At 46.5% G+C, this 24,367-nt stretch overlaps 1 protein-coding gene across 1 annotated transcript in view; it reads left to right on the plus strand.

Moving 5' to 3' along the window:
* Positions 1 to 700: 700 nt before the first annotated feature.
* The window catches only part of LOC115460006 (dynein regulatory complex protein 11-like), a 185,023-nt gene continuing 161,356 nt past the window's right edge, over positions 701 to 24,367 (plus strand). Inside the window, exons 1-3 of the mRNA XM_030189868.1 lie at positions 701 to 1,110; positions 16,328 to 16,655; positions 18,895 to 19,014. Coding sequence (XP_030045728.1) covers positions 1,100 to 1,110; positions 16,328 to 16,655; positions 18,895 to 19,014 — 459 coding nt within the window. The 5' untranslated portion in view covers positions 701 to 1,099. The remainder of the gene's footprint in view (positions 1,111 to 16,327; positions 16,656 to 18,894; positions 19,015 to 24,367) is intronic.

The raw sequence follows: 24,367 nt of genomic DNA on the forward strand, positions 1-24,367 counted from the left end.
CACCTCTATTATTAAAGCCAGTTCTTCTCTGTTACCACAATGTCTGGTGTTTCTGCATCCAGCTGTTTTGCTCTCTTTGTGATTCTCTCTATATCTGTCTCGGGGTTTACATGTGTGTTTATATGCAGGTTTTTTGTCTCTCTCTATTGGGCTCATAAGTTTTTTTTTGTACCTGGGGCAATGGAGGGTTAAGTGACCTGCTCAGAGTCACAAGAAGCTGCAGTGAACCCTGTTCCCCAGGGTTTCAGGCCATGGCACTGACCATTACTCCTCCAATGTTTGTAACTTTTTGTGCATCACCGTGTCTCTGTCTGTCTCTCTGTCTCTCTTTGCTTCTCTGTCTCTTTTCTCACTGTTTCTTTCGTTTCTCTAGAGAACTTTGCAATGCATCAGGTTTTTGGCTGACCTCATTGACAGAGTCTGTCTGTGCTTTGCTATCTTTACACCTGGTGACAGGTTTGCCTCATTAATTGTAAATCCCAGTGAATGAATGAATGAATGATTTATGCAGTGCGCTCTCACCTCATTGGGTGCACAGAAATCCACAGACATTCTGTGGCAGTCTCTATAGTAACAGAAGGGGAGGGACCACGGTGTCCATGGAGATGATAAACAGAGGCCACGTGGAGGCAGGAGGAGGGGGAGAGTCCAGAGTGGAGGAACTTGAGAGGACAGAGAGACAGACAGAGAGACAGACAGACAGAGACAGGCAGGGGGGAGAGTCTAGAGTGCAGGGACTTGTGAGAACAGACAGACATATAGGTGTATAGAGAGAGAGACAGGCAGTGGAGAAAGTCCAGACTGCAGAGAACTGTAAGGACAGAAAGACAGACAGGAGAATTAGAGAGAGACAGGCAGAGGGAATTACAGGGACCTACCTTTGAGACAAGCAGAGAGACAGCAAGGCAGACAAAGAGGTTGAGGGAGAGAGAGAGAGAGAGAGTGTGTGTATTCATGCAGAGAGAGTCAGAAGCACAGAGACTCCTTTCAGCAGCTAAATAGAGAGCTGCAACAGACATGCCGGACTGAGACACCTCTAAGAAGAAACCCAAGAGAAGCTGAAGACCAGAACGAGAAGAACTGGTGACCCAGCCTAAAAATGTCCCACCGGTGAGACCCCAAACTTACAGATTCATAAACTTTTAGTGGTAGCACACGCTGTACATGTGTTTTCCACACAGTAAGACTAAATTACAAGAGAAAAACAGAAAAAATAACCAGGTACAGAGAGGACAAGCCCCCAGCTTCTGCTCCTGGTCTGTATTACCCTCTTAGGTCCTCTGACCTCATGTGCAACTTTCTTTAAATCAATCACCTTACTTTCTAACTCTTCCTACTTTCTTACCCATCTATATGTTACAACATTGCTTTAACCTTTGCTATCAATTATAATGTTCTATTACGTATTGTGTTGACATTGTAAAGAGTATACCATGTCATACTTTGAATTGTTATTTGAATATTTTTACAGCTGTAATTGCCTATTACTCGTTTAATCTATTCTTACTGTACACCGCCTTGAGTGAATTCCTTCAAAAATGCGGTAAATAAATCCTAAAAAAAAATAACTAAAATAATAAATAACATCTCCTGCCTGGTGGGTAGATTTGCAACTAGAGCTGCTGTATCTCCTCTTCCCCCAGGATTATACAGAGTTTTCTTCTCATTCTCTGATTTTTCTCTCTGTTTGGGGAAATATGTGTTTTACACAGTACATGAAGGAATGTATTTCTGTTTCTATTTCTCCTCTTTCCCAGGATTATACATCATTTTTGCTGCTTATTTGGATTTCTCTCCGTTTTGGGAAATATACATCTCTGAACTCTGTATTTTGCACAGTACAGGATGAATTGCATTTCTTCTTTCCATAGGGTAATACAGAGTTTTTCCTGCTCATTCTTTGATTTTCTCTGTTAGCACTGGGAAATGTACATCTCTGATCTCTTTGTATTTACACAGTACAGGAGGAAATGCATTTCTGTCTCTATTTTTCCTCTTTCCCAGGATTATACAGAGTTTTCCTGTTCATTCTTTGATTTTCTCTGTCAGTTATGGAAAATGTGCATCTCTGATCTCTTTGAATTTTGGATAGTACAGGAGGAATTGCATAGGGTAATACAGACTTTTTCCTGCTCATTCTTTGATTTTCTCTGTTAGCACTGGGAAATGTACATCTCTGATCACTTTGTATTTTACACAGTACAGGAGGAAATGCATTTCTGTCTCTATTTTTCCTCTTTCCCAGGATTATACAGAGCTTTTCCTGCTCTGACTTTCTGAGTGGAGGACTAGCCTAGTGGTTAGTGCAGTGGACTTTGATCCTGGGGAACTGAGTTCAATTCCCACTGCAGCTCCTTGTGACTCTGGGCAAGTCACTTAACCCTCCATTGCCCCTGGTACAAAATAAGTACCTGAATATATGTAAACCGCTTTGAATGTAGTTGCAAAAACCTCAGAAAGGCAGTATATCAAGTCCCATTTCCCTTTCCCTCTCAGTTTTGGGAAATGTGCATGTGTGATCTCTTTGTATTTTGCACAGTACAAGAGGAGATGCATTTCTGTTTCTGTTTCTCTGCTTTCCCCTAGGATTATACAAAGTTTTTCCTGCTCATTCTTTGATTTTCTCAGTTAATATTGGGAAATTTGTATCTCTGATCTCTTTGTATTTTACACCGTAGAGGAGGAAATGCATTTACTACTACTACTACTATTTAGCATTTGTGTCTCTATTTCTCCTCTAACATGGGCAGGCTTCACCCGTTCCCTCCCCCTCCCTCATCTAACCCGTCATGCCCACAGACCAAGCATGAAACAGGATTTTCTTGGGAATAAATGGCCACAGCTTTATTGCAAACACATCAAAACACATTAGCAATCCCTAGGAAGCACCCGAGCCCTGAACCTGGAATTGCCGATGATCCTGCTCTCCGCCATGCCTTCTAGCTAGAGAGCCTGCTTCACCATCCGGCGCTGCGGCCAGCCATGCTCTGCCCCCAGCGTGGCCGTGCGTCCATCGGATTCGGAACTGTGCTCGCTCCCAGACCCTGAGCTCCACCTGCCATGCGAACCAGCGAGGTGTTTGGTCTACCAGCGGCGAGCGCCCCAGCTCCTTGGCAGAAGTGCTGATCTTCTCTCCGCCTGTCGCTCTGACAGCTCCCAGGTTCTCAGGCTCGGGTGCCTCCGCAGCTGTGACAGCATACAAGCATAGATAAGAACAGTCATGGAGGGTTACAACAGCAATACCCTACAGCCTCCTCATTGGACCTCCTGCCCTCCCGTCGCCCTACAATCATCGCCTACTCTTATTGATACATAGACGTGGTTAATAAACGAAATGCATTTACTACTACTATTAGCATTTGTGTCTCTATTTCTCCTCTTTCCCAGGATTATACAGAGTTGTTCCTGTTCAGTCTTTGATTTTCTCTCAGTTTTGAAATGCCCACAAACCGTCCATTCCATGCCCATGGCCACGCCCCCTTTCCAACAATGTGCCGCACTGCGTTGTAGAATACATGAGAAGAGTAGCCATACTGGGTCAGACCAATGGTCCATCTTGCTCAATATCCTGTTTCCAACAGTGGCCGAGCCAGATTCACCGGTACGTGGCAGAAACCCAATTAGTAGCAACATTCCCTGCTACCAATCCCAGGGCAAACAGTTGCTTCCCATGTCTGCCTCAATAGCAGACTATGAACTTTTCCTCCAAGAACTTGTCCAAACCTTTTTTAAACCCAGATATGCTAACTGCTGTTACCACTTCCTCCGGTAAATAGTTCCAGAGCTTAACTATTCGTTGAGTTTAAAAATATTTCCTTCTATTTATTTTAGAAGTATTTCCATGTAACTTCCTCAAGTGTCTCCTAGTCTTTGTACTTTTTGAAAGAGTGAAAATTAATTTACTTCTACTCTTTAGCCTTTCCTCATACGAGAGTTGTTCCATTCCCTTTATCATTTTGGTTGCTCTTCTTTGAACCTGTTCTAATTCCACCATTTGTTTTTTGAGATACGGCGACTAGAATTGAACATAATACTCAAGGTACGGTCACACCAGTGGCGTAGCAGGGGGGGCTGCCACCCAGGGCGGGGCAGTTCGCCGTTGCACCCCCCCCCCGGGTGCAGCACGATGACATCCCCCCCTCGGCGCATCGACACCCCCTGACCAGCTCCCGCACCCTACCTTTAAAAAGAATGTCGGAATCCGAGGCGAGGTACAGCCCCTCGCGCCTGCCCTGCATGTAAAAGAAATGTGCACCGTCTCATCGGGTCTTCTCTCACTCTGTCTGTCCCGCCCTTGCGGAAATAGGAAGTTGCGTCAGCGGAGGGCGGGACAGATAGAGCGAGGGAAGGCCCGACGGTTCACATTTCTTTTACGTGCAGGGCAGGAGCGAGGCGCTGCTCTGCGCTGTGCCTCGCCTCGGATTCCGACATTCTTTTTAAAGGTAGGGTGCGGGAGCTGGTCGGGGGGTGTCGATGCGCCGTGGGGGGGAGCTGGCAGGGAGCGCCCCTCCCGCCCCCCCTTGCTACGCCACTGGGTCACACCATGGAGCGATACAGAGGCATTATAGTATTTTCAGTCTTATTTACTATCCCTTTCCTAATAATTCCTAGCATTCTGTTTGATTTTTTGGCCACTGCCGCACACTGTGTAGAAGATTTCAGTGTATTATCTACAACTAGGAAAAAAGGATATTTCTTATACAAATGAAATGGGTGCTAGCAAGGTTTTCCTCGTAGTGTGTATGTTTGAGAGAGTGTGTGTGAGAGTGACTGTGTGAGAGACAGAGAGTGAATCTGCGAGTGTGTGTGAGTGACAGAGAGAGAGTGAGACTGGGTGAGGGTGTGTCTGTGATTGAGAGACTGTGTGTGAGAATGAGAGTGTGTGCCAGGAGCCCCCCTCCCTCCCTCCCTCCCTGTTCCAGGGTCTTCTCCCCTCCCTCCCTCCCAGTGTCAGAGTCTCCCTCCCTCCCAGTTTCATGTTCCGTCCCCTCCCCCCTCCCAGTTTCAGGGTCCGTCCTCCCCCTCCCCTCCCAGTTTCAGGGTCTCCCTCCCTCCCAGTTTCAGGGTCCAGGTGCCCCCCCTTCTGTCCAACATGCAGGCTCCCTACAGTGTGTGTCTGAGTGTGTGTGTGTGTTTCCTTGGATTGTGTACGTTTGAGACAGTCTGGTGCTTTTTCTGGTTTTTCTTCCTGGCACCGGTAATTCTGGAGGGAGGCTGTGGTCCGCGTGGGAGGGCGGCTTTTCAGCGAGTCACAGAGTTTCGAGCCTTGTTCATTTCAGTTGTTGTGTTTCTTTCCTGTCAAATCTGCGCGTGCCGTTTGTGGTTGGGGAGGGTGGGGGTTTTGATCAGCTGTGAGGGCAGACGTTCAGCGAGCTTTTTTTTTTCCACTGGTTGCTTGTCATAATGGCTCAAGTGACGTCAGGGAGAGCTATGGAGCCTAGCAGACCAACTTTATGTTTAACTCATTTTTATTAGGTTTCCAATAAGTAACAATACACACAGAAAATGGATGATTGCAAGAGGATTCCTTCACATATATGCTCATCGATAACAGCATTATTATTCCCCCTACAACCTCTATAACTCCTTTCCCCCCCTCCCACCCTTCCCTCCCCTCTCCCCCCCCCTCCCAAATAACAAACAAACTGATACCCTTTATTAATTCGTGAGTTATTATGAGTCCATGTGCACGCTACAAACTCTTGGCAAAGTTACTAATTTAGGATTTTACTTCTTGCTGCTGGCTGCAATGTATCCCAGAAGTGCGCCCATATTTTTTCCAGTTTCTTGCCCTCCTCGGAGGAGAAATCTGTTACTCCACATCTTTCCAGTTTCAATAGTTCAATCATTTGTGTCCTCCAGATGCCTATTGACGGGGTTGTGGGTTCCCGCCAGCTCAACAAAATAGTCTTTTTTCCAATGAGCACTGATCGTCTTACAAAGGCTATAAAGCCTGGTAATGTAGGGTTTCACACTTTGATAGATCCCAAACAGCATCAGTGGATGGCTCCGTATGGAGCGGCCCCAGTAAATCTTGATTTCGGACAGTATTCTGGACCAAAAGTCTGACACGCAGGGACATTGCCAAAACATATGGCCGAGTGTCGCATGCCCCTGTCCACATCGCGGGCATGCTCCCGATTCTCCAAACCCCGCTTTCTGTGCTCTTGCTGGGGAGACGTATAGTCGCATTGCAAATTTATACTGAAGTTCCCAGTATCTCGTGTATACTGCTTGACTCTGGGCCTGTCTCAGGTGTTCTTTGAATATCTCTGCTGTTATTCCAGCCTCCAAGTCTTTGGCCCAGGCTTCTGCTCTACTAACATAGTCTATATCCTCCGTGGTGTCTTGTAAGAACTTGTGATGGTATCGCAGGGGCACAGTGTTTTGTGCTCCCAGTGTCAAAGCCGTGTTCAGCACGTCCTGTACATCTTCACTGAGGTTCATCCAGCCCAATGCCCTTGAATAGTGCTGAATTTGTAGATAGGCAAACTGATCTGTTTGAGTTAACTGATATTCTCGTTTAAGTTCTCCAAAGGGTCGTATAGTTCCTTCTTCAGTCAAAAGTTGATATAGGTATTGTATTCCTTTGTCTCTCCATCTTTTGAAGCTCGCTGAAGAGGATCCCTCTGGAAAATCTGGGTTATTGTTTAGGGGCAAGAATGGCGTCGTCCTCCAGTCAAAGTGATGTCTCCTGCAAAGCCACCTCCATGTCGCTTTTGCTGATGTTATCAATGGATTACTCCCTATTCTAGCCACTATCCCCTTACCGGCTGCATGCAGTAACCAACCCAGATGTGTGGTGGGGAAAAGAGACATCTCCAGTTGCGTATTTGAAAATTCTCTCTGCCCAGTCAACCAATCTCTGATGTGCCTCATGGAGCATGCTTCTGTCAAATATCTTATATTTAGTAGACCCATCCCTCCATGAGCCTTAGGTTTTTGAATAATGTGAATTGGGAGTCTAGGTCTCTTCCCCCGCCACAGGAACCCTTGCATGATCTTATGTAATGCCCGTTCTTCTCTTTGTCTCAGGTGTAATGGCAGCATTTGGAAGAGATAAAGCCACTTGGGGGCTATCATCATGTTAAATAGACTGATACGCCCCGATAGGGACAACGGGAACTCTCCCCAGAGCTGTAGCACGCGTTTTGTCTGCGCTAGTAGAGGAGGCACATTTTTGTCATATAGTATTTTCACATCGGATGGGATGGTAACCCCCAGATATTGAACCTGTCCCTCCGCCCACTGCAAAGGGAATGATCCCCTCCAGTCCTGCCTTCGCAGCGAGCCCAACGGAAGTGCTAACGATTTGGTGAGGTTCAAACGGAAACCCGATAATGCTCCGTAGTTCATGATGGAGCCGAGGAGCCCATCCAAGGAAGTCCGAGGACGGCTCAACAGCAGCATCAGATCATCTGCATAAGCTAACACTTTTAACTCTCTTCCTTGTACCTGAATCCCCTGTATGTCTTTGTTTGTACATATCTCGTTAAGCAGCGGTTCTAAGGTTAGTAAGAATAGTAATGGCGACATGGGGCATCCCTGACGTGTCCCCTTCTGTATTCCAAATTCCTCTGTTTTGACCCCGTTCACTAGTACCATAGCCCGCGATCCGGTGTATAGGGTCGATATGGCCTTCAGGAACCACCCCTCCAGCCCTATCCATTTCAGGGTTTCGAACAGAAAGGGCCACAGTACGCGATCAAATGCGCGCTCTGCGTCCAGACTTACCATCAACCCTGGGGGTGTCTCCTCTGAGGCCCCAATCGTGGCCAACAGCAGCTTCCGCACGTTTTTTACCGAGTGGCGTCCTCTGACGAAACCAGCCTGCTCCTCTTGAATTATCTGAGGCAACAGCGGCACCAACCTGTCAGCCAATATTCTGGCCAGCAGCTTGGCCTCCACATTTATTAACGATATGGGCCTATAGGAACTAGGCTGTAATGGATCCCTGCCTTTCTTGTATATCAAACTTATTAATGCCGTATTTGCGTGGCGTGGAAAGTGTCCCACTTCTATCACTGTGTTGAGATATTCTATTAAAGGTCTTGTTATCTGGGCTTTCATCATCTTATAGAACTCTCCCGATAGGCCGTCAGGCCCTGGCGCCGAGTGTAGTTTCAGTGCAGCTACTGCTCTGTGTAGCTCTCTAGCCTCTATTGGTTTGTGCAAGGACGCCAATTGGTCTCCTGAGAGCTTCCCCATTTGCACCCTACCTAGGTATGCTTGGATTGCTGCACCCATATCTGGTGATTCTAATGACCCCTTATATAAGGTAGCAAAATGTTTATAAAATACCCTCGCTATCTCTTCTGGTTTAGTAGTTATTTCCTTCGCACGTTTGTATATAGCCGCTATATAATTGCTTTTGCGCATCCCTTTTATTAAACGGACCAACATCCCTCCCGTTCTGTCCCCGAATTTGTATAAGCGGTGTTTCCTATAAAGTAGGGAGCGAGTTGTACGTTCGTGTATTAAACTGTTAAGCGCTGTTTTTGTTGACAATAGAGTTTCGTAATGTGTTTGTGTAGGTCGCCTACTGTACTGTTGTTTTGCTATTCGGAGTTTCCGCTCTAGGTCTACAATACCCTGTGTGATCTTCCGGTTACGCTTGCTGACAAAGGCTATCATCCCCCCTCTTAGTACTGCCTTCGCTGCAGACCAGAACAAGAGTGGGTCCTCCATATGTTCCTGATTATGTATGCAATACTCCTCCCAACTTTTCTGTAAGTGTTCCTGGAACTCTTTTGAGTGATGTAGGTAGGATGGAAACCTCCAACTAGGGGGCTGGTTGAAATAAGCTGTGGGCTCCAGATCCAACCACACCATCGAGTGATCCGATATTTCTTCTGGCCCTATCGTGGCTTCTATTACTCTTTGAAACAAACCCGGGGAGGCGAAAATATAGTCTAGCCTGGATTGTGAACGATGCGCTCTCGAGGTGTGTGTGTAGTCTTTTTCCTCTCCATGCAGCAATCTCCATGGGTCAAGCAATCCCAATTTTTGCAGAAACAGGTCCAACAGTGTTGGGGTTCTTGTCAAGCTTGTGTGTGTCTGAGTGGACCTGTCTAACATCGGATCTATCACTTGATTCATATCGCCCGCTACCGCTATGTGTAAGTGTGTGTATTGTTGGCAGTGTGTTAGCAATTGAGAGTAGAAGCTAGCTGCAGCTGTGTGAGGGCCATATACAGATACCAGGAGGGTCTCCGTTCCTTGTAAATTGATTTGAATTCCAACGTATCTACCCAATATGTCTTTGAATGCAAGTTTGGCCGTGCACATTAAAGCTTTGTGTATTAGAATTGCTGTTCCCCCTTTCCTACCAGTGGCTGGTGAATAGAATATCTCCCCTACCCAATCTCGCTTTAATTTCTCATTTTCCTCCTCTGATAGTCTGGTCTCCTGGAGGCAGGCAACCCCCACCTTATGGCGTTTGAGGGCAGCCAATATCTTTTTCCGCTTTATGGGGGATGTAATGCCACACACATTCCAGGAAACCACACGCAATTTATTGCTAAGAGTTAATTCGTTTTGGTTGTCTGCGCAGGTATATCATTTTATTGCTGCATCCGGGGCTCCCAGCCACACCCCGAATGCCCCACAAGAGTCGCTCTCTCCACCACAGCCTCTGTTCGCATGCAGTCTCTAAATCCTTATTCTTAAAGTGCCCTGAACTCCTTGTTACTGTCCCATGATGATCAAATCCCACCCTATCCCTTCCCATCCCCAACATTCTTTCCCTCTTCCCTTGCGTCCTCTGCAATCTTTTTTCTAATCCCCGGACCCCGAGCATGCCTTGAAATTATAAGGGAGTCACTGCCATGCTCGAGGCCCACCGCCTAGTCTCTGTCCAGGTGTGTTTAACCTCCCCATATTCACTTTTATAGTGTTCCATACCTTAACGTCCCGTTATTTGGGCACTCCTCCCTCAGTGGGATGTTTATCCATGTGCTCTAGCTTGTGTTGTTCCAGTTTAGCAATATGTTCCTGTGCTGTCATTACATTCTCATAATTCTGCCATTTTCCATTTTGGCGAATTCTCAGCACCGCTGGATATACAAGCATAAATTGAGTCTGCAGCTCATGGAGGCGGCGACACAGCGGTGTGAATTTCCTTCTGCGTTCTTGTAAGGATGCTGAGAAATCCTGAAAGATGCGAATCAGTTTACCATCATATTTTGTTTCATCTCTCTTAAGTCTGTAGCCTCGCAGAATTTCCATCTTGTGGATATAATTATGTATCTTTACTATTACTGGCCTCGGGGTTTGTCGGCCATCTTGTATACGGCCTAGACGATGGACACGTTCCAAGCATAGTGCTCCGGCGTGGTCTGACAGAGCGAACTCCGAGGTCAGCCATTTCTCCACTACCGTGGCCAGCACCGAGTCTCCAACTGTCTCTGGTATGCCAATTAACCGTAAATTACTGCGCCGTGCTCTGTTTTCTAGTTCATCAACTTTATCTGTTAGGTTACCCACCGTTTTCTGCAGATTTTCCATCTGTGAAAGTAATGGCGTTTGTGCGTCTTCCAGGTCAGATACTCTCTGTTCGAGGTCTCCGGTCCTTTGCTTTGTCTCTGCCAGTGCACTTTCAAACCCAGCGAGTTGTGTAGATAATTTTTCAAAGCGCGGCTCTAGCGCCCGAGTCAATAGGGTTTCTAACCTCGGCTCCAGCGCCTGTGTCATTGCCGCCGTGAGTTGTGCTAGTTGTTCTGGGGAAAAGCTCTGTCCGCTCTGTGGTGCGGCCTTCAATTCGCTGGGCTCCGCCATGCGCGTTTTTTCTTTCTCTTTTTTCACGCTCCGCGCCGGCAGGATTTTGATCGCCGTTTCCACATATTTGTCCATGGCTGTTTTAGATGGAGTGCCCGTTACAGTTTCCGTTTAAATGTTATATTCCTAGGGGATTTCTGACGATTTTCGGCGGTGGGCCTCGGAGAGCAAGAGACGCACGTCCTGCTCTCTCAGTGCATCACGTGACTCTCCGCAGACCAACTTTAAAGCAGCCACGGTCTTAGTCATCAAAACGAATAGAACGTTGGAGGTGAGAATTATTATATAGGATGACACTTTATTTGTTACATTTGTACCCCGTGCTTTCCCACTCATGGCAGGCTCAATGCGGCTTACATGGGGCAATGGAGGGTTAAGTGACTTGCCCAGAGTCACAAGGAGCTGCCTGTGCCTGAAGATATAGTAGAATTGGAAAAGGTACAGCGAAGGGCGACGAAAATGATAGTGGGGATGGGACGACTTTCCTATGAAGAGAGGCTGAGAAGGCTAGGGCTTTTCAGCTTGGAGAAGAGATGGCTGAGGGGAGATATGATAGAAGTGTATAAAATAATGAGTGGAATGGATCGGGTGGATGTGAAGCGACTGTTCACGCTATCCAAAAATACTAGGACTAGAGGGCATGAGTTGAAGCTACAGTGTGGTAAATTTAAAACGAATCGGAGAAAATTTTTCTTCACCCAACGTGTAATTAGACTCTGGAATTCATTGCCGGAGAACGTGGTACGGGCGGTTAGCTTGACGGAGTTTAAAAAGGGGTTAGATAGATTCCTAAAGGACAAGTCCATAGACTAGAAAAATTCCTCATTTTTAGGTATAACTTGTCTGGAATGTTTTTACGTTTGGGGAGCGTGCCAGGTGCCCTTGACCTGGATTGGCCACTGTCGGTGACAGGATGCTGGGCTAGATGGACCTTTGGTCTTTCCCAGTATGGCACTACTTATGTACTTATGTACTTATAAGTGGGAATCAAACTCAGTTCCTCAGTTCCCCAGGACCAAAGTCCACCACTCTAACCACTAGGCCACTCCTCCACTTAGATCTTTTTCTTGAGTGCTGACTTCCAAGGTGGACCCTAGTATCAAGTAACTATGATTCAGATTATTCTCTTCAATTTATTTATTTATTTATTGCATTTGTAGCCCACATTTTCCCACCTTTTTGCAGGCTCAATGTGGCTTACAATGTATCGTTCTTGGTAGATAATAGATTGAAAGATAACAATTAGTGTTACATAAAGGACGTGAATGACATAGTAGAAAATTAAACAAGCAGATATAAGAAAAAACAGTTCTGATTATAGGTAAGATGGAGATGAGTTATATTTGCATTGGCTGATCTTTGTGATATGCCTTGTTGAAGAGGTGGGTCTTCAGAGATTTGTGAAAGTTAGTTAGTTCATAAATAGTTTTTAAGTTGTGCGGCAGTGTGTTCCATAACTGTGTACTCAGGTAAGAAAAGTTTGACGCATGCGTTAGTTTGTATTTTAGACCTTAACAACTGGGGAAGTGAAGATTGAGGAATGTGCGGGATGATCTTTTAGCGTTCCTAGGTGGCAAGTCTACAAGGTCTGACATGTAGGCTGGGGCATCTCCATGAATGATTTTATGAACTAGAGAACATACCTTGAACGCGATACGTTCTTTGAGAGGAAGCCAGTGTAACTTTTCCCTTATGGGTTTAGCACTTTCATATTTTGTTTTTCCGAATATGAGTCTAGCTGCGGTGTTCTGGGCGGTTTGAAGTTTCTTGATGATTTGCTCTTTACAGCCAGCGTAAAGTGCATTGCAGTAATCTAGGTGACTAAGCACTATTGACTGTACCAGGTTGCAAAAGATGGTCCTTGGGAAGAAAGGTCTTACTCTTTTTAATTTCCACATTGAATGGAACATCTTCTTGGTTGTATTTTTCACATGATTTTCAAGTGTGAGGTGTTGGTCAATGGTAACTCCAAGATGTTTTAGGGTGTCCGAGATGGGAAGGGACAGGTTTGGTGTGCATCACTTTGCATTTGCCCACGTTAAATTTCATCTTCCATTTGGTTGCCCAGTCTTCCAATTTCCTAAGGTCTTCCTGCAATATTTCATAGTCTGCACATGTTTTAACAACCTTGAATAGTTTTTTGTCATCTACAAATTTAATCACCTCACTCATCATTCCAATTTCCATTTCATTTATAAATATGTTAAATAGCACCTGTCCCAGTTTAGATTCCTGTGGCACTCCACTGTTCACCCTCCTCCATTGAGAGAAATGACCATTTAACCCTACCCTTTGTTTTCTGTCCAATAAGCAATTCCTAATCCACACCAGAACCTTGCCTCCTATCCCATGACTCTTTAATTTTCTCAGGAATTTCTCATGAGGAACTTCATCAAAAGCTTTTTGAAAGTCTAGATACACTACGTCAACCGGCTCACCTATATCCACATGTTTAACCTAGAAAGTTGTGCGTGTACATTCTAATTAAAGCCAAATAGTGCTGCTAATTGGTTAAGTACCAATTATCAGTGCTGATTGGTTTATTAAAGAATTAAGTTGTACGTGCAAATTGGAGAAAAGAGGGGGGGGGGTCCACTCCTTCCACAAAAATGCAAGCACATCAAACAAGAGGTGGAAGAAAACCAAGTCCAAGTGACCAGACAATTAAAACACAGGAGTTAGAGCTCCAAACAAGGTTTTATTAGGACCCTACACGGTCCGTGTTTCGGCAAGAATGCCTTCTTCAGGGGTGTGTTTGATTTGGTTGTATTTATACTTTTAAATTTTGTGCATTATTAATGTTATTATCAGATTTATTATCAATGTAAGATTCTAAACACATGCTTTCTGGATTTCTAATATATGTGTTTTGATTTTTATTTATTTTTATATATTTTTATGTATTTATTTCTTATTTGTATTCCTTACTTCTGGTATATTTTTTGTAGTTTTTAATTTTGTAGTCTCATTTATTTATTTATACATTTGTTTATGTTTATTGATATCTGTGTATTGATTTTAAATTTTGTGTTTTTAAACCCCTGAAAAAGGCATTTTTGCCGAAACACTGGACCGTGTAGGGTCCTAATAAAACCTTGTTTGGAGCTCTAACTCCTGTGTTTTAATTGTCTGGTCACTTGGACTTGGTTTTCTTCTACCTCTTGTTTGATGTACGTGCAATTTGGCCATGCGGGCCAGATTAGCACGCACAAGTTAAGGCACCATATATAGAATTAGGGGGGCTGTGTATACGTCAGGGCTTTCCAAACTATGGATTGCAACCCCAAACAGGGTCATAACATAGTAACATAACATAGCATAGTAGATGACGGCAGAAAAAGACCTGCATGGTCCATCCAATCTGCCCAACAAGATAACTCTTATTTGCTGCTTTTTGTGTATACCCTACTTTGATTTGTACCTGTGCTCTTCAGGGCACAGACCGTATAAGTCTGCCCAGCACTATCCTTACCTCCCAACCACCAGCCCTGCCTCCCAACCACCGGCTCTGGCACAGACGGTACAAGTCTGTCCAGCACTATCCCCGCCTCCCAACCACCAGTCCCGCTTCCCACCACCAGCTCTGGCACAGACCGTATAAGTCTGCCCAGCACTATCCTCACCTCCCAACCACCAGCCCTGCCTCCCAACCACCGGCTCTGGCACAGACCGTACAAGTCTGTCCAACACTATCCCCGCCTCCCAACCACCAGTCCGGCTGCCCACCACCGGCTCTGGCACAGACCGTACAAGTCTGCCCAGCACTATCCCCGCCTCCCAACCACCAGCCCCGTCTCCCGATCTTGACTAAGCTCCTGAAGATCCATTCCTTTGCCACAGGATTCCTTTATGCTTATCCCATGCATGTTTGAATTCCGTTACCATTTTCATTTCCACCACCTCCTGCGGGAGGGCATTCCAAGCATCCACTACTCTCTCCGTGAAAAAATACTTCCTGACATTTTTCTTGAGTCTGCCCCCCTTCAATCTCATTTCATGTCCTCTCGTTCTACCACCTTCCCATCTCCGGAAAAGGTTCGTTTACGGATTAATACCTTTCAAATATTTGAACGTCTGTATCATATCACCCCTGTTTCTCCTTTCCTCCAGAGTATACATGTTTAGTTCAGCAAGTCTCTCCTCATACGTCTTGTAACGCAAATCCCATACCATTCTCGTAGCTTTTCTTTGCACCGCTTCAATTCTTTTTACATCCTTAACAAGATACAGCCTCCAAAACTGAACACATTACTCCAGGTGGGGCCTCACCAACGACTTATACAGGGGCATCAACACCCCCTTTCTTCTGCTGGTCACACCTCTCTCTATACAGCCTAGTAACCTTCTAGCTACGGACACCGCCTTGTCACACTGTTTCGTCGCCTTCAAAACCTCAGATACTATCACCCCAAGATCCCTCTCTCCGCTCTTACCTATCAGACTCTCCCCGCCTAACACATACGTCTCCCGTGCATTTCTATTCCCTAAGTGCATCACTTTGCATTTCTTTGCATTGAATTTTAATTGCCAAACTTTAGACCATTCTTCTAGCTTCCTCAGATCCTTTTTCATGTTTTCCACTCCCTCTGGGGTGTCCACTCTGTTACAGATCTTAGTATCATCCGCAAATAGGCAAACTTTACCTTCTAACCCTTCGGCAATGTCACTCACAAATATATTGAACAGAATCGGCCCCAGCACCGATCCCTGAGGCACTCCACTACTCACCTTTCCCTCCGAGCGAATTCCATTCACCACCACCCTCTGGCGTCTGTCCGTCAACCAGTTCACCACTTCGGGTCCTATCTTCAGCCCCTCCAGTTTATTTAAGAGCCTCCTGTGGGGAACCGTGTCATGCATGGGGTCAAGACCTAGTGCGACCCGGCCCAGAAGTACATAGGTATGTCATTACCATGTACCTTGGTGGGGTCATGGATGATGTTGCGAGAGCTTATTTATGCTCTTAAGAAAGGAGTGTAGGCCCCTGATTTGCTTTATCATCTAGGTGTACCTTGGTGGGGTCATGGATGATGTTGCGAGAGCTTATTTATGCTCTTAAGAAAGGAGCATAGGCCCCTGATTTGCTTTATCATCTAGGTGTACCTTGGTGGGGTCATGGATGATGTTGCGAGAGCTTATTTATACTCTTAAGAAAGGAGTGTAGGCCCCTGATTTGCTATATCATCTAGGTGTACCTTGGTGGGGTCATGGATGATGTTGCGAGAGCTTATTTATGCTCTTAAGAAAGGAGTGTAGGCCCCTGATTTGCTTTATCATCTAGGTGTACCTTGGTGGGGTCATGGATGATGTTGCGAGAGCTTATTTATGCTCTTAAGAAAGGAGTGTAGGCCCCTGATTTGCTATATCATCTAGGTGTACCTTGGTGGGGTCATGGATGATGTTGCGAGAGCTTATTTATGCTTTTAAGAAAGGAGCGTAGGCCCCTGATTTGCTTTATCATATAGGTGAGTTTTGAAGATTCACATTGGCCCTCTGTTATGAGATGACTTCTTGTGTATTTTTCCTGATTCCGTTGTTTATCCGTTGGCAGTTACTATACTCAGATGTGGGTCGACTCCCATCAGACCCTGAAAGAGCTCCTGGCTGAAGAAATGCCGCAAATGACTGCACGTCCGGAGAAGGATAGGATGGTGTTCTTGCAGATGATCGCCTCTCTCTATGTACGCTATCTGCAGACCTTCCAGAAGCTGGAGACAACATATGACCAGATGGTGCATCCGCAGAAGCGTCGCATAGTCCGTCAGGTTCTGGATGGCGTGATGGGGCGTCTGGTGGAACTGAAAAACGAGATGGTGCAAGCAGAATTCTCAGAGTATCAGTACATAGACGATGTCCTTCAAGACTTCAAACTTACCCCGGTAAGTATTTGGAAATATGTCCACATTGATGTAAGGAGATCACGAGAGAGACCTCCAATGTAGTTATAGAGGAGGATGAAATACCCTTTGCCCGATAATTACATGGGATTTGAGTTAGATACACTTCAATCATATCACATAGTAACATAGTAGATGACGGCAGAGAAAGACCTGCACGGTCCATCCAGTCTGCCCAACAAGATAAACTCATATGTGTATACCTTACCTTGATTTGTACCTGCCTTTTTCAGGGCACAGACCGTACAAGTCTGCCCAGCAGTATTTCCCGCCTCCCAAGCACCAGTCCCACCTTCCACCACCGGCTCTGGCACAGACCGTATAACTCTGCGCAGCACTATCCCCGCCTCCCAACCACCAGTCCCACCTCCCATCACCGGCTCTGGCACAGACCGTATAAGTCTGCCCAGCACTATCCCCGCCTCCCAACCACCAGCCCCAAGTCCCACCACCGGCTCTGGCACAGACCATATAAGTCTGCCCAGCACTATCCCCGCCTCCCAACCACCAGTCCCGCCTCCCACCACCGGCTCTGGCACAGACCATATAAGTCTGCCCAGCACTATCCCCGCCTCCCAACCACCAGTCCCGCCTCCCACCACCGGCTCTGGCACAGACCATATAAGTCTGCCCAGCACTATCCCCACCTCCCAACCACCAGCCCTGCCTCCCACCACCAGTTCTGGCACAGACTGTATAAGTCTGCCCAGCACTATCCCTGCCTCCCAACCACCAGTCCCACCTCCCACCACCGGTTCTGGCACAGACTGTATAAGTCTGCCCAGCACTTTCCCCACCTCCCACCCACCAGTCCCACCTCCCACCACCGGCTCTGGCACAAACCGTATAAGTCTGCCCAGCACTTTCCCCACCTCCCAACCACCAGTCCCACCTCCCACCACCGGCTCTGGCACAGACCGTATAAGTCTGCCCAGCACTTTCCCCACCTCCCAACCACCAGTCCCACCTCCCACCACCGGCTCTGGCACAGACTGTATAAGTCTGCCCAGCACTATCCCCGCCTCCCAACCACCAGTCCCACCTCCCACCACCGGCTCTGGCACAGACCATATAAGTCTGCCCAGCACTATCCCTGCCTCCCACCACCGGCTCTGGCACAGACCGTATAAGTCTGCCCAGCACGTTCCCCACCTCCCAACCACCAGTCCCACCTCCCACCACCGGCTCTGGCACAGACTGTATAAGTCTGCCCAGCACTATCTCTGCCTCCCAACCACCAGTCCCACCTCCCACCACCGGCTCTGGCACAGACTGTATAAGTCTGCCCAGCACTATCCCTGCCTCCCAACCACCAGTCCCACCTCCCACCACCGGCTCTGGCACAGACCATATAAGTCTGCCCAGCACTATCCTCGCCTCCCAACCACCGGCTCTGGCACAGACCGTATAAGTCTGCCCAGCACTTTCCCCACCTCCCAACCACCAGCCCCGCCTCTCACCACTGGTTCTGGCACATGTCCATTCTTTTTGCAAGTTCAGTACTCACAGGACTGATCATTTGTATTTTCATGGATAAAAAGTCACTTTTGTAAGCAAAATGTATGTAGCAGCTCATAGACTCTCAGTAGTCACAGAGCTAGTGTCTATGTAGTCTAGGGGAGTATTTGGGGGGGGGGGAGGGGGTCTCAGGGACTCTCAGTAGCACTCATGACTGGACTGCAAGTTTGCAATATCTGTTTTCTTTATTTTGCTTCCAGAATTTCTCTACTTGTTTCACCTGGAGTGATTGGGGCTGAATTCTCTCCGTGCTGTGGAAATTATTAGTTCAGTAAAAAGCTTCTTTCAGTAAAGAATAATTTATTCCAGATGTTTGTTAAGTGAAATCTGCAGATCTCTTTTTTATCTTGGGTTTCTTGTGCACTTTTCAGTGTCTGGGAAAACCAAAAGTATTTGCACTGCCTTTAGTTTATGGGATGCCCAGAGAGAAACAGATTTTCACATTTTAACACTCAGTGTCCAGTTTTGTGCACCATTTGCCCTGTTGTAAAGATTCTGAGTAATTTTATTGATTTAAAAATATATATATATTTTGTGATATTGTTTGCTTTGTTCTAAGCATTATTTTTAATATTGTAAACTGCTGAGAACCTGCTCGGATTCAACGGTACATAAATAACTGGATTAGATTATTTTAAAGGGTAAACAATTAGATAGAAAGTGACAGAGGATATGATCATGAAACCTGTTTCCCCCCCTGCAGCACGACCTGGAGGTTCCAATCCCCAAATACTTTCTGCAGGAACGGGAGCAAGTTTTACAGGATCAACGGCAGTTTTTGGGAGAGCTGTTACTGAAAGCAAAGGGCAAGCCACAGACACAAGTAAGATTAGAGCATTACCTTAAAGCCTGTAACTGCAGTGGCGGGTTTGCCTCATTCTTAAGTGTATAATACTGGGGATTAACGTTCTGCCGCTGGTGTGTTAATGTTACCAAAGCCCGCAGGATTACAGTTCTTCCTTTTATCTACATACTAGTAAAAGAGGCCGGTTTCGTAGAGGAATGAAACGGGCGCCAGCAAGGTTCCACACCCCCCCTCCCTCTCTCCCTGTCTGTCGTCCAAGTTCCATGGCCCTCTCCCCTCTGCGTTCCATGGCCCCTTCCCTCCCTCTGTCCCTCTCTGTTGTCCAAGTTCCAGCCCCCCTCCCTCAGTCTCCTCTGAGTTCCAGGCCTCCCTCCCCTTCAAGCTGCAGGACCCCCCTCCCCTGCCCGAGTTTCACAGCCCCCTCCCCTTCAAGCTGCAGGACGTCCCCTCCCTTCATCCACTCCCCTCCAAGTTCAACACCCCCGCGCCTCCCTCCTTCGAAGTTCAAACAGGACCTGTCCTCCAGCAGCCCCTCGCCTTCCTGCGTGCCAGCTCTAATTTAAAAATTGTTACCTCAGGGTCCGGCGTCAGCATTGAAGGCGAGCAGCACTTCACACTGCCTTCCCCATCTGTCTGAGCTCTGCCTCTGGTCCCGCCCTCATTTCCTATTTTTGGAAGGGCGGGACCAGAGGCAGAGCTCAGACAGATGGGGAAGGCAGTGTGAAGTGCTGCTCGCCTTCAATGCTGACGCCGGACCCCGAGGTAACAATTTTTAAATTAGAGCCGGCACGCAGGAAGGCTAGGGGCTGCTGGAGGACAGGTCCTGCTTGCACTTCAAGGGAGGGAGGCGGGGGGTGTGGAACTCAGAGGAGAGGGGGGCGTGGAACTTGGAGGGGAGTGGAAGGAGGGAGGGAGGGGGCGTCCTGCAACTTGAAGGGGAGGGCCGGGGTGGTCTCCTGAACTGGGAGGGGATGGAGATGGTGGTGTGAACTCGAAGCGCCCGTGCTTGAGATGCGTCGCGGTTTCCCAGGCAACACGGTGATGTCACCGGAAGGCTTCAGACATTACGAATCGAGCTTCAACTTCCTGGCAGTCAGCTTCAGATCGTTGGAGATGCAAATTATTATAGTAGATATTTCACTAAGAGGCCAATGATCACAAGCAAATGCGAGTGCTAGAGACTATTACTGACTTACTAGCCCCCGCATTTGCTCCTGCCCCATGATCAGAGCCGGTGAGCTAATGAAAGAACGGGCTTGCCAACTGTCACCACAAGTAGCATGCAAATGCATGCTAAACAGGGCATTAACTATTCCTCCCCAGTGCTTGGTGGGCAGCGTGCCAAACAAGAGCGCTGCTGCCATGGCAAACCCAGCTCAGAGCTGGCGTTAGGGTTTGCAGAGCATTGTGGATGAATTGGGGATCCCTATCCAGCACACATCTGCATGCTTGCAGGCCTTCCCATCCCACCCCGGACACAAGAAGCCCCCCCCCCGATGACCTCTTATCCTTCCTAGATGGAAGACCCCCCCCATGAGACTTGCAGCCCTCCTACCCACCCCCCTCCCCAGTGGTCTAGCATCCCCTGCACCCTTCCCATACCTTGAAATGATGGAGGACGGAGTAGCACTCACTCCCTCCTCCTTTCAGCACCTACACAGAGACAACTATGTGGTTTACATGACCATAAAAATATACAATAAATAAATAGAAGAAAGGAAAAAAAGTAAGAGCGGTGAGAGATAATTTACAGTCAGGCAGTAGCAGAAAAGAAGAGAGAAAAGAGGTGGGTCTTGAGGGCTTGTTTGAAAGTAGGGAGGGAGGGTTGAATCCTAATGTATAGCGAAAAGCAGAGTGGCGGGAGGTGGAGAGGCAGAGTTGAGTTGGGGAGGGTAGAACTAGGAGATTGTTGTCAGCATAGTGAAGAAAACAGAGGGGGATGCAGGTGCAAAACAGGTGTTGGGGTACCTGACTCTTAGTGTAACAAAAATGGGTCCCAACCAGACTAGCATTGGATAGGGAAGTGTCACCCCTTATCCTTAGATCCAAGCCCACTGCACCAAAATAATAAAAGAAACTAACTCTACACCCAAATATAAAAATAGGGTTTCATTTTATTTACAGTAGCAGCAAATGAGATAGAGTAAACAGGCATAAAAACAAAGACAATCCTATTACAGAAATAGCTTGGGGTAAAGGTATGTAAATCCCTAGCTAAAGTATAGCCCCAGGACATTATGCAAAGATTTACATGGCACACATACAACTTGATGTAGTCCTTCACATGTCAGCATATTCTTCAGATGTCAATCTGGTCCAATGCAGATCTTGCCCCTCGGATGTGGTGTGGACACCCAGCAGCTAACCCTGACAAGAGCTGCCTTTTATGGAGAAATCAGGAGCCTTATCTCTATCCTTGATGTATGTTCTATCCTGCATTGACGTCAATTCTGATAACAACCTGTGTTAATGCTGATAACTCATGTCCTTTATCAGCAGCTTCTGTCCATTAAACAGGAGTTGTTGTTCTTCAGTTAGACTGGATGTCTCCACAATGTCTGCATTTGCACATTATAATCAGGTTCTTAATGCTGGATAGTGCCATGTATGTAGGACCATATATTTATTTATTTATTTGCTGCATTTGTATCCCACATTTTCCCACCTATCTGCAGGCTCAATGTGGCTTACATTATATAGCAATGGCATCACCATTAACAGAGTAAGAGGTTCAGCATATTGTTACAATTAATGTACAAGAATAACAGGTAAGTAGGGTAAATAAAATGATAATACATAATATACTAGTGAGAGTAGGAAAAAATGTAATGTTCAATAATGATAATATGATAAAATAATCAAATCAGAAGGGATCAATATTGGTTGGTTCTGGTATAGATTAGGAAACAATTCATTAAGGAGGATTCTTTTTGTAAGTCTCTTTGAACAGGTACGTCTTCAGTAACTTCCGGAAGGCTATTATTAACATTTGTATAGTGCTACCAGACGCAAGCAGCGCTGAACACTTGACATAGAGAGACAGTCCCTGCTCTATAGAGCTTACAATCTAAAAATACAGACAGACAAGACAATTAAGGGCGAGGGAAGTACTGGGTGAGAAGGAACAAGGGGGGAGGCAATTGAGTAGTAGCTAGGAGCTAAAAGCAGTGGTGAAAAGATGGGTTTTCAGCATAGATTTGAAAACAGAGATGGAGCTAGACGTACAGGCTCAGGAAGTCTATTCCAGGTATAAGGTGCCGCGAGGGAAAAGGAACAAAGCCTGGAGTTAGCAGTGGAGGCGAAGGGGGACGACAAGAGAGATTTATTATTGGAAAAGTAATGGAAGCGATGCTGAAGGAAAGGATAGTGAATTTCCTGGAAGCCAATAAGTTGTAAAAATCCATTTTCCCACCTATTTTCAGGCTCAATGTGGCTTACAATATTCTACCGTGATGGCGATCACCAATTCTGGTATGAGAAATACAGAGTGGTTTTGCGTTAAGGTTCATAAGTGACAGAGTAAATTAAAGAGAGAGTTGCAAGGAGGTTTAATAGTCGGGAGTGGAAGTGAGCCTATCAAGTCCACTGTAAGCAAGGAAGCCAACGAATTCCAGAGTTCAATTACGCGTTGGGTGAAGTAAAAGTTTCTCCGATTTGTTTTAAATAGTAACATAGTAACATAGTAAATGACGGCAGAAAAAGACCTGCACGGTCCATCCAGTCTGCCCTACAAGATAAACTCATATGTGCTGCTTTTTGTGTATACCCTACTTTGATTTGTACCTGTCCTTTTCAGGGCACAGACCGTGTAAGTCTGCCCAGCACTATCCCCGCCTCCCAACCACCAGCCCCGCCTCCCACCACCAGCTCTGGCACCCAATCTCAGCTAAGCTCCTTAGGATCCATTCCTTGTGAACAGGATTCCTTTATGTTTATCCCACGTGTGTTTGAATTCTGTTACCGTTTTCATTTCTACCACCTCCCGCGGGAGAGCATTCCAAGCATCCACTACTCTCTCCGTGAAAAAATGCTTCCTGACATTTTTCTTGAGTCTGCCCCCCTTCAATCTCATTTCATGTCCTCTCGTTCTACCGCCTTCGCACCTTCGGAAAAGGTTCGTTTGCAGATTAATACTTTTCAAATATTTGAACGTCTGTATCATATCACCCCTGTTTCTCCTTTCTTCCAGAGTATACATGTTCAGGTCATCAAGTCTCGGCTCATACATCTTGTAACGCAAATCCCTTACCATTCTCGTAGCTTTTCTTTGCACCGCTTCAATTCTTTTTACATCCTTCGCAAGGTACGGCCTCCAAAACTGAACACAATATTCTAGGTGGGGCCTCACCAATGACTTATACAGGGGCATCAACACCTCCTTTCTTCTGCTGGTCACACCTCTCTATACAGCCTAACAACCTTCTAGCTACGGCCACCGCCTTGTCACACTGTTTCGTCGCCTTCAGATCCTCAGATACTATCACCCCAAGATCCCTCTCCCCGTCCGTACCTATCAGATTCTGCCCGCCTAACACATACGTCTCCCGATGGTTTCTATTCCCTAAGTGCATCACTTTGCATTTCTTCGCATTGAATTTTAATTGCCAAACGTTAGACCATTCTTCTAGCTTCCTCAGATCCTTTTTCATGTTTTCCACTCCCTCCCGGGTGCCCAGTCTGTTACAGATCTTAGTATCATCTGCAAATAGGCAAACTTTACCTTCTAACCCTTTGGCAATGTCACTCACAAATATATTGAACAGAATCGGTCCCAGCACCGATCCTTGAGGCACACCACTACTCACCTTTCCCTCCTCCGAGCGAATTCCATTCACCACCACCCTCTGGCTTCTGTCCGTCAACCAGTTCCTAATCCAGTTCACCACTTCGGGTCCTATCTTCAGCCCATCCAGTTTATTTAAGAGCCTCCTGTGGGGAACCATAGATTACGTCCATAGCTCGTCCCTGATTCAATTCTCCTGTCACCCAATCAAAGAACTCAATGAGATTCGTTTGGCACGATTTCCCTTTGGTAAAACCATGTTGTCTCGGATCTTGCAACTTTTTGGCTTCCAGGAAATTCATTATCCTTTCCTTCAGCATCGCTTCCATTACTTTTCCAATAATCGAAGTGAGGCTTACCGGCCTGTAGTTTCCACCTTCTTCCCTATCACCACTCTTGTGAAGAGGGACCACCTCCGCCGTTCTCCAATCTCTCGGAACCTCTCCCGTCTGCAAGGATATATTAAACAAATCTTTAAGAGGACCCACCAGAACCTCTCTGAGCTCCCTCAATATCCTAGGGTGGATCCCATCCGGTCCCATGGCTTTGTCCACCTTTAGCTTTTCAAGCTGTTCATACACACTCTCT

This window comes from Microcaecilia unicolor, chromosome 1 (assembly GCF_901765095.1).
Source record: "Microcaecilia unicolor chromosome 1, aMicUni1.1, whole genome shotgun sequence".
NCBI lineage: Eukaryota > Metazoa > Chordata > Amphibia > Gymnophiona > Siphonopidae > Microcaecilia > Microcaecilia unicolor.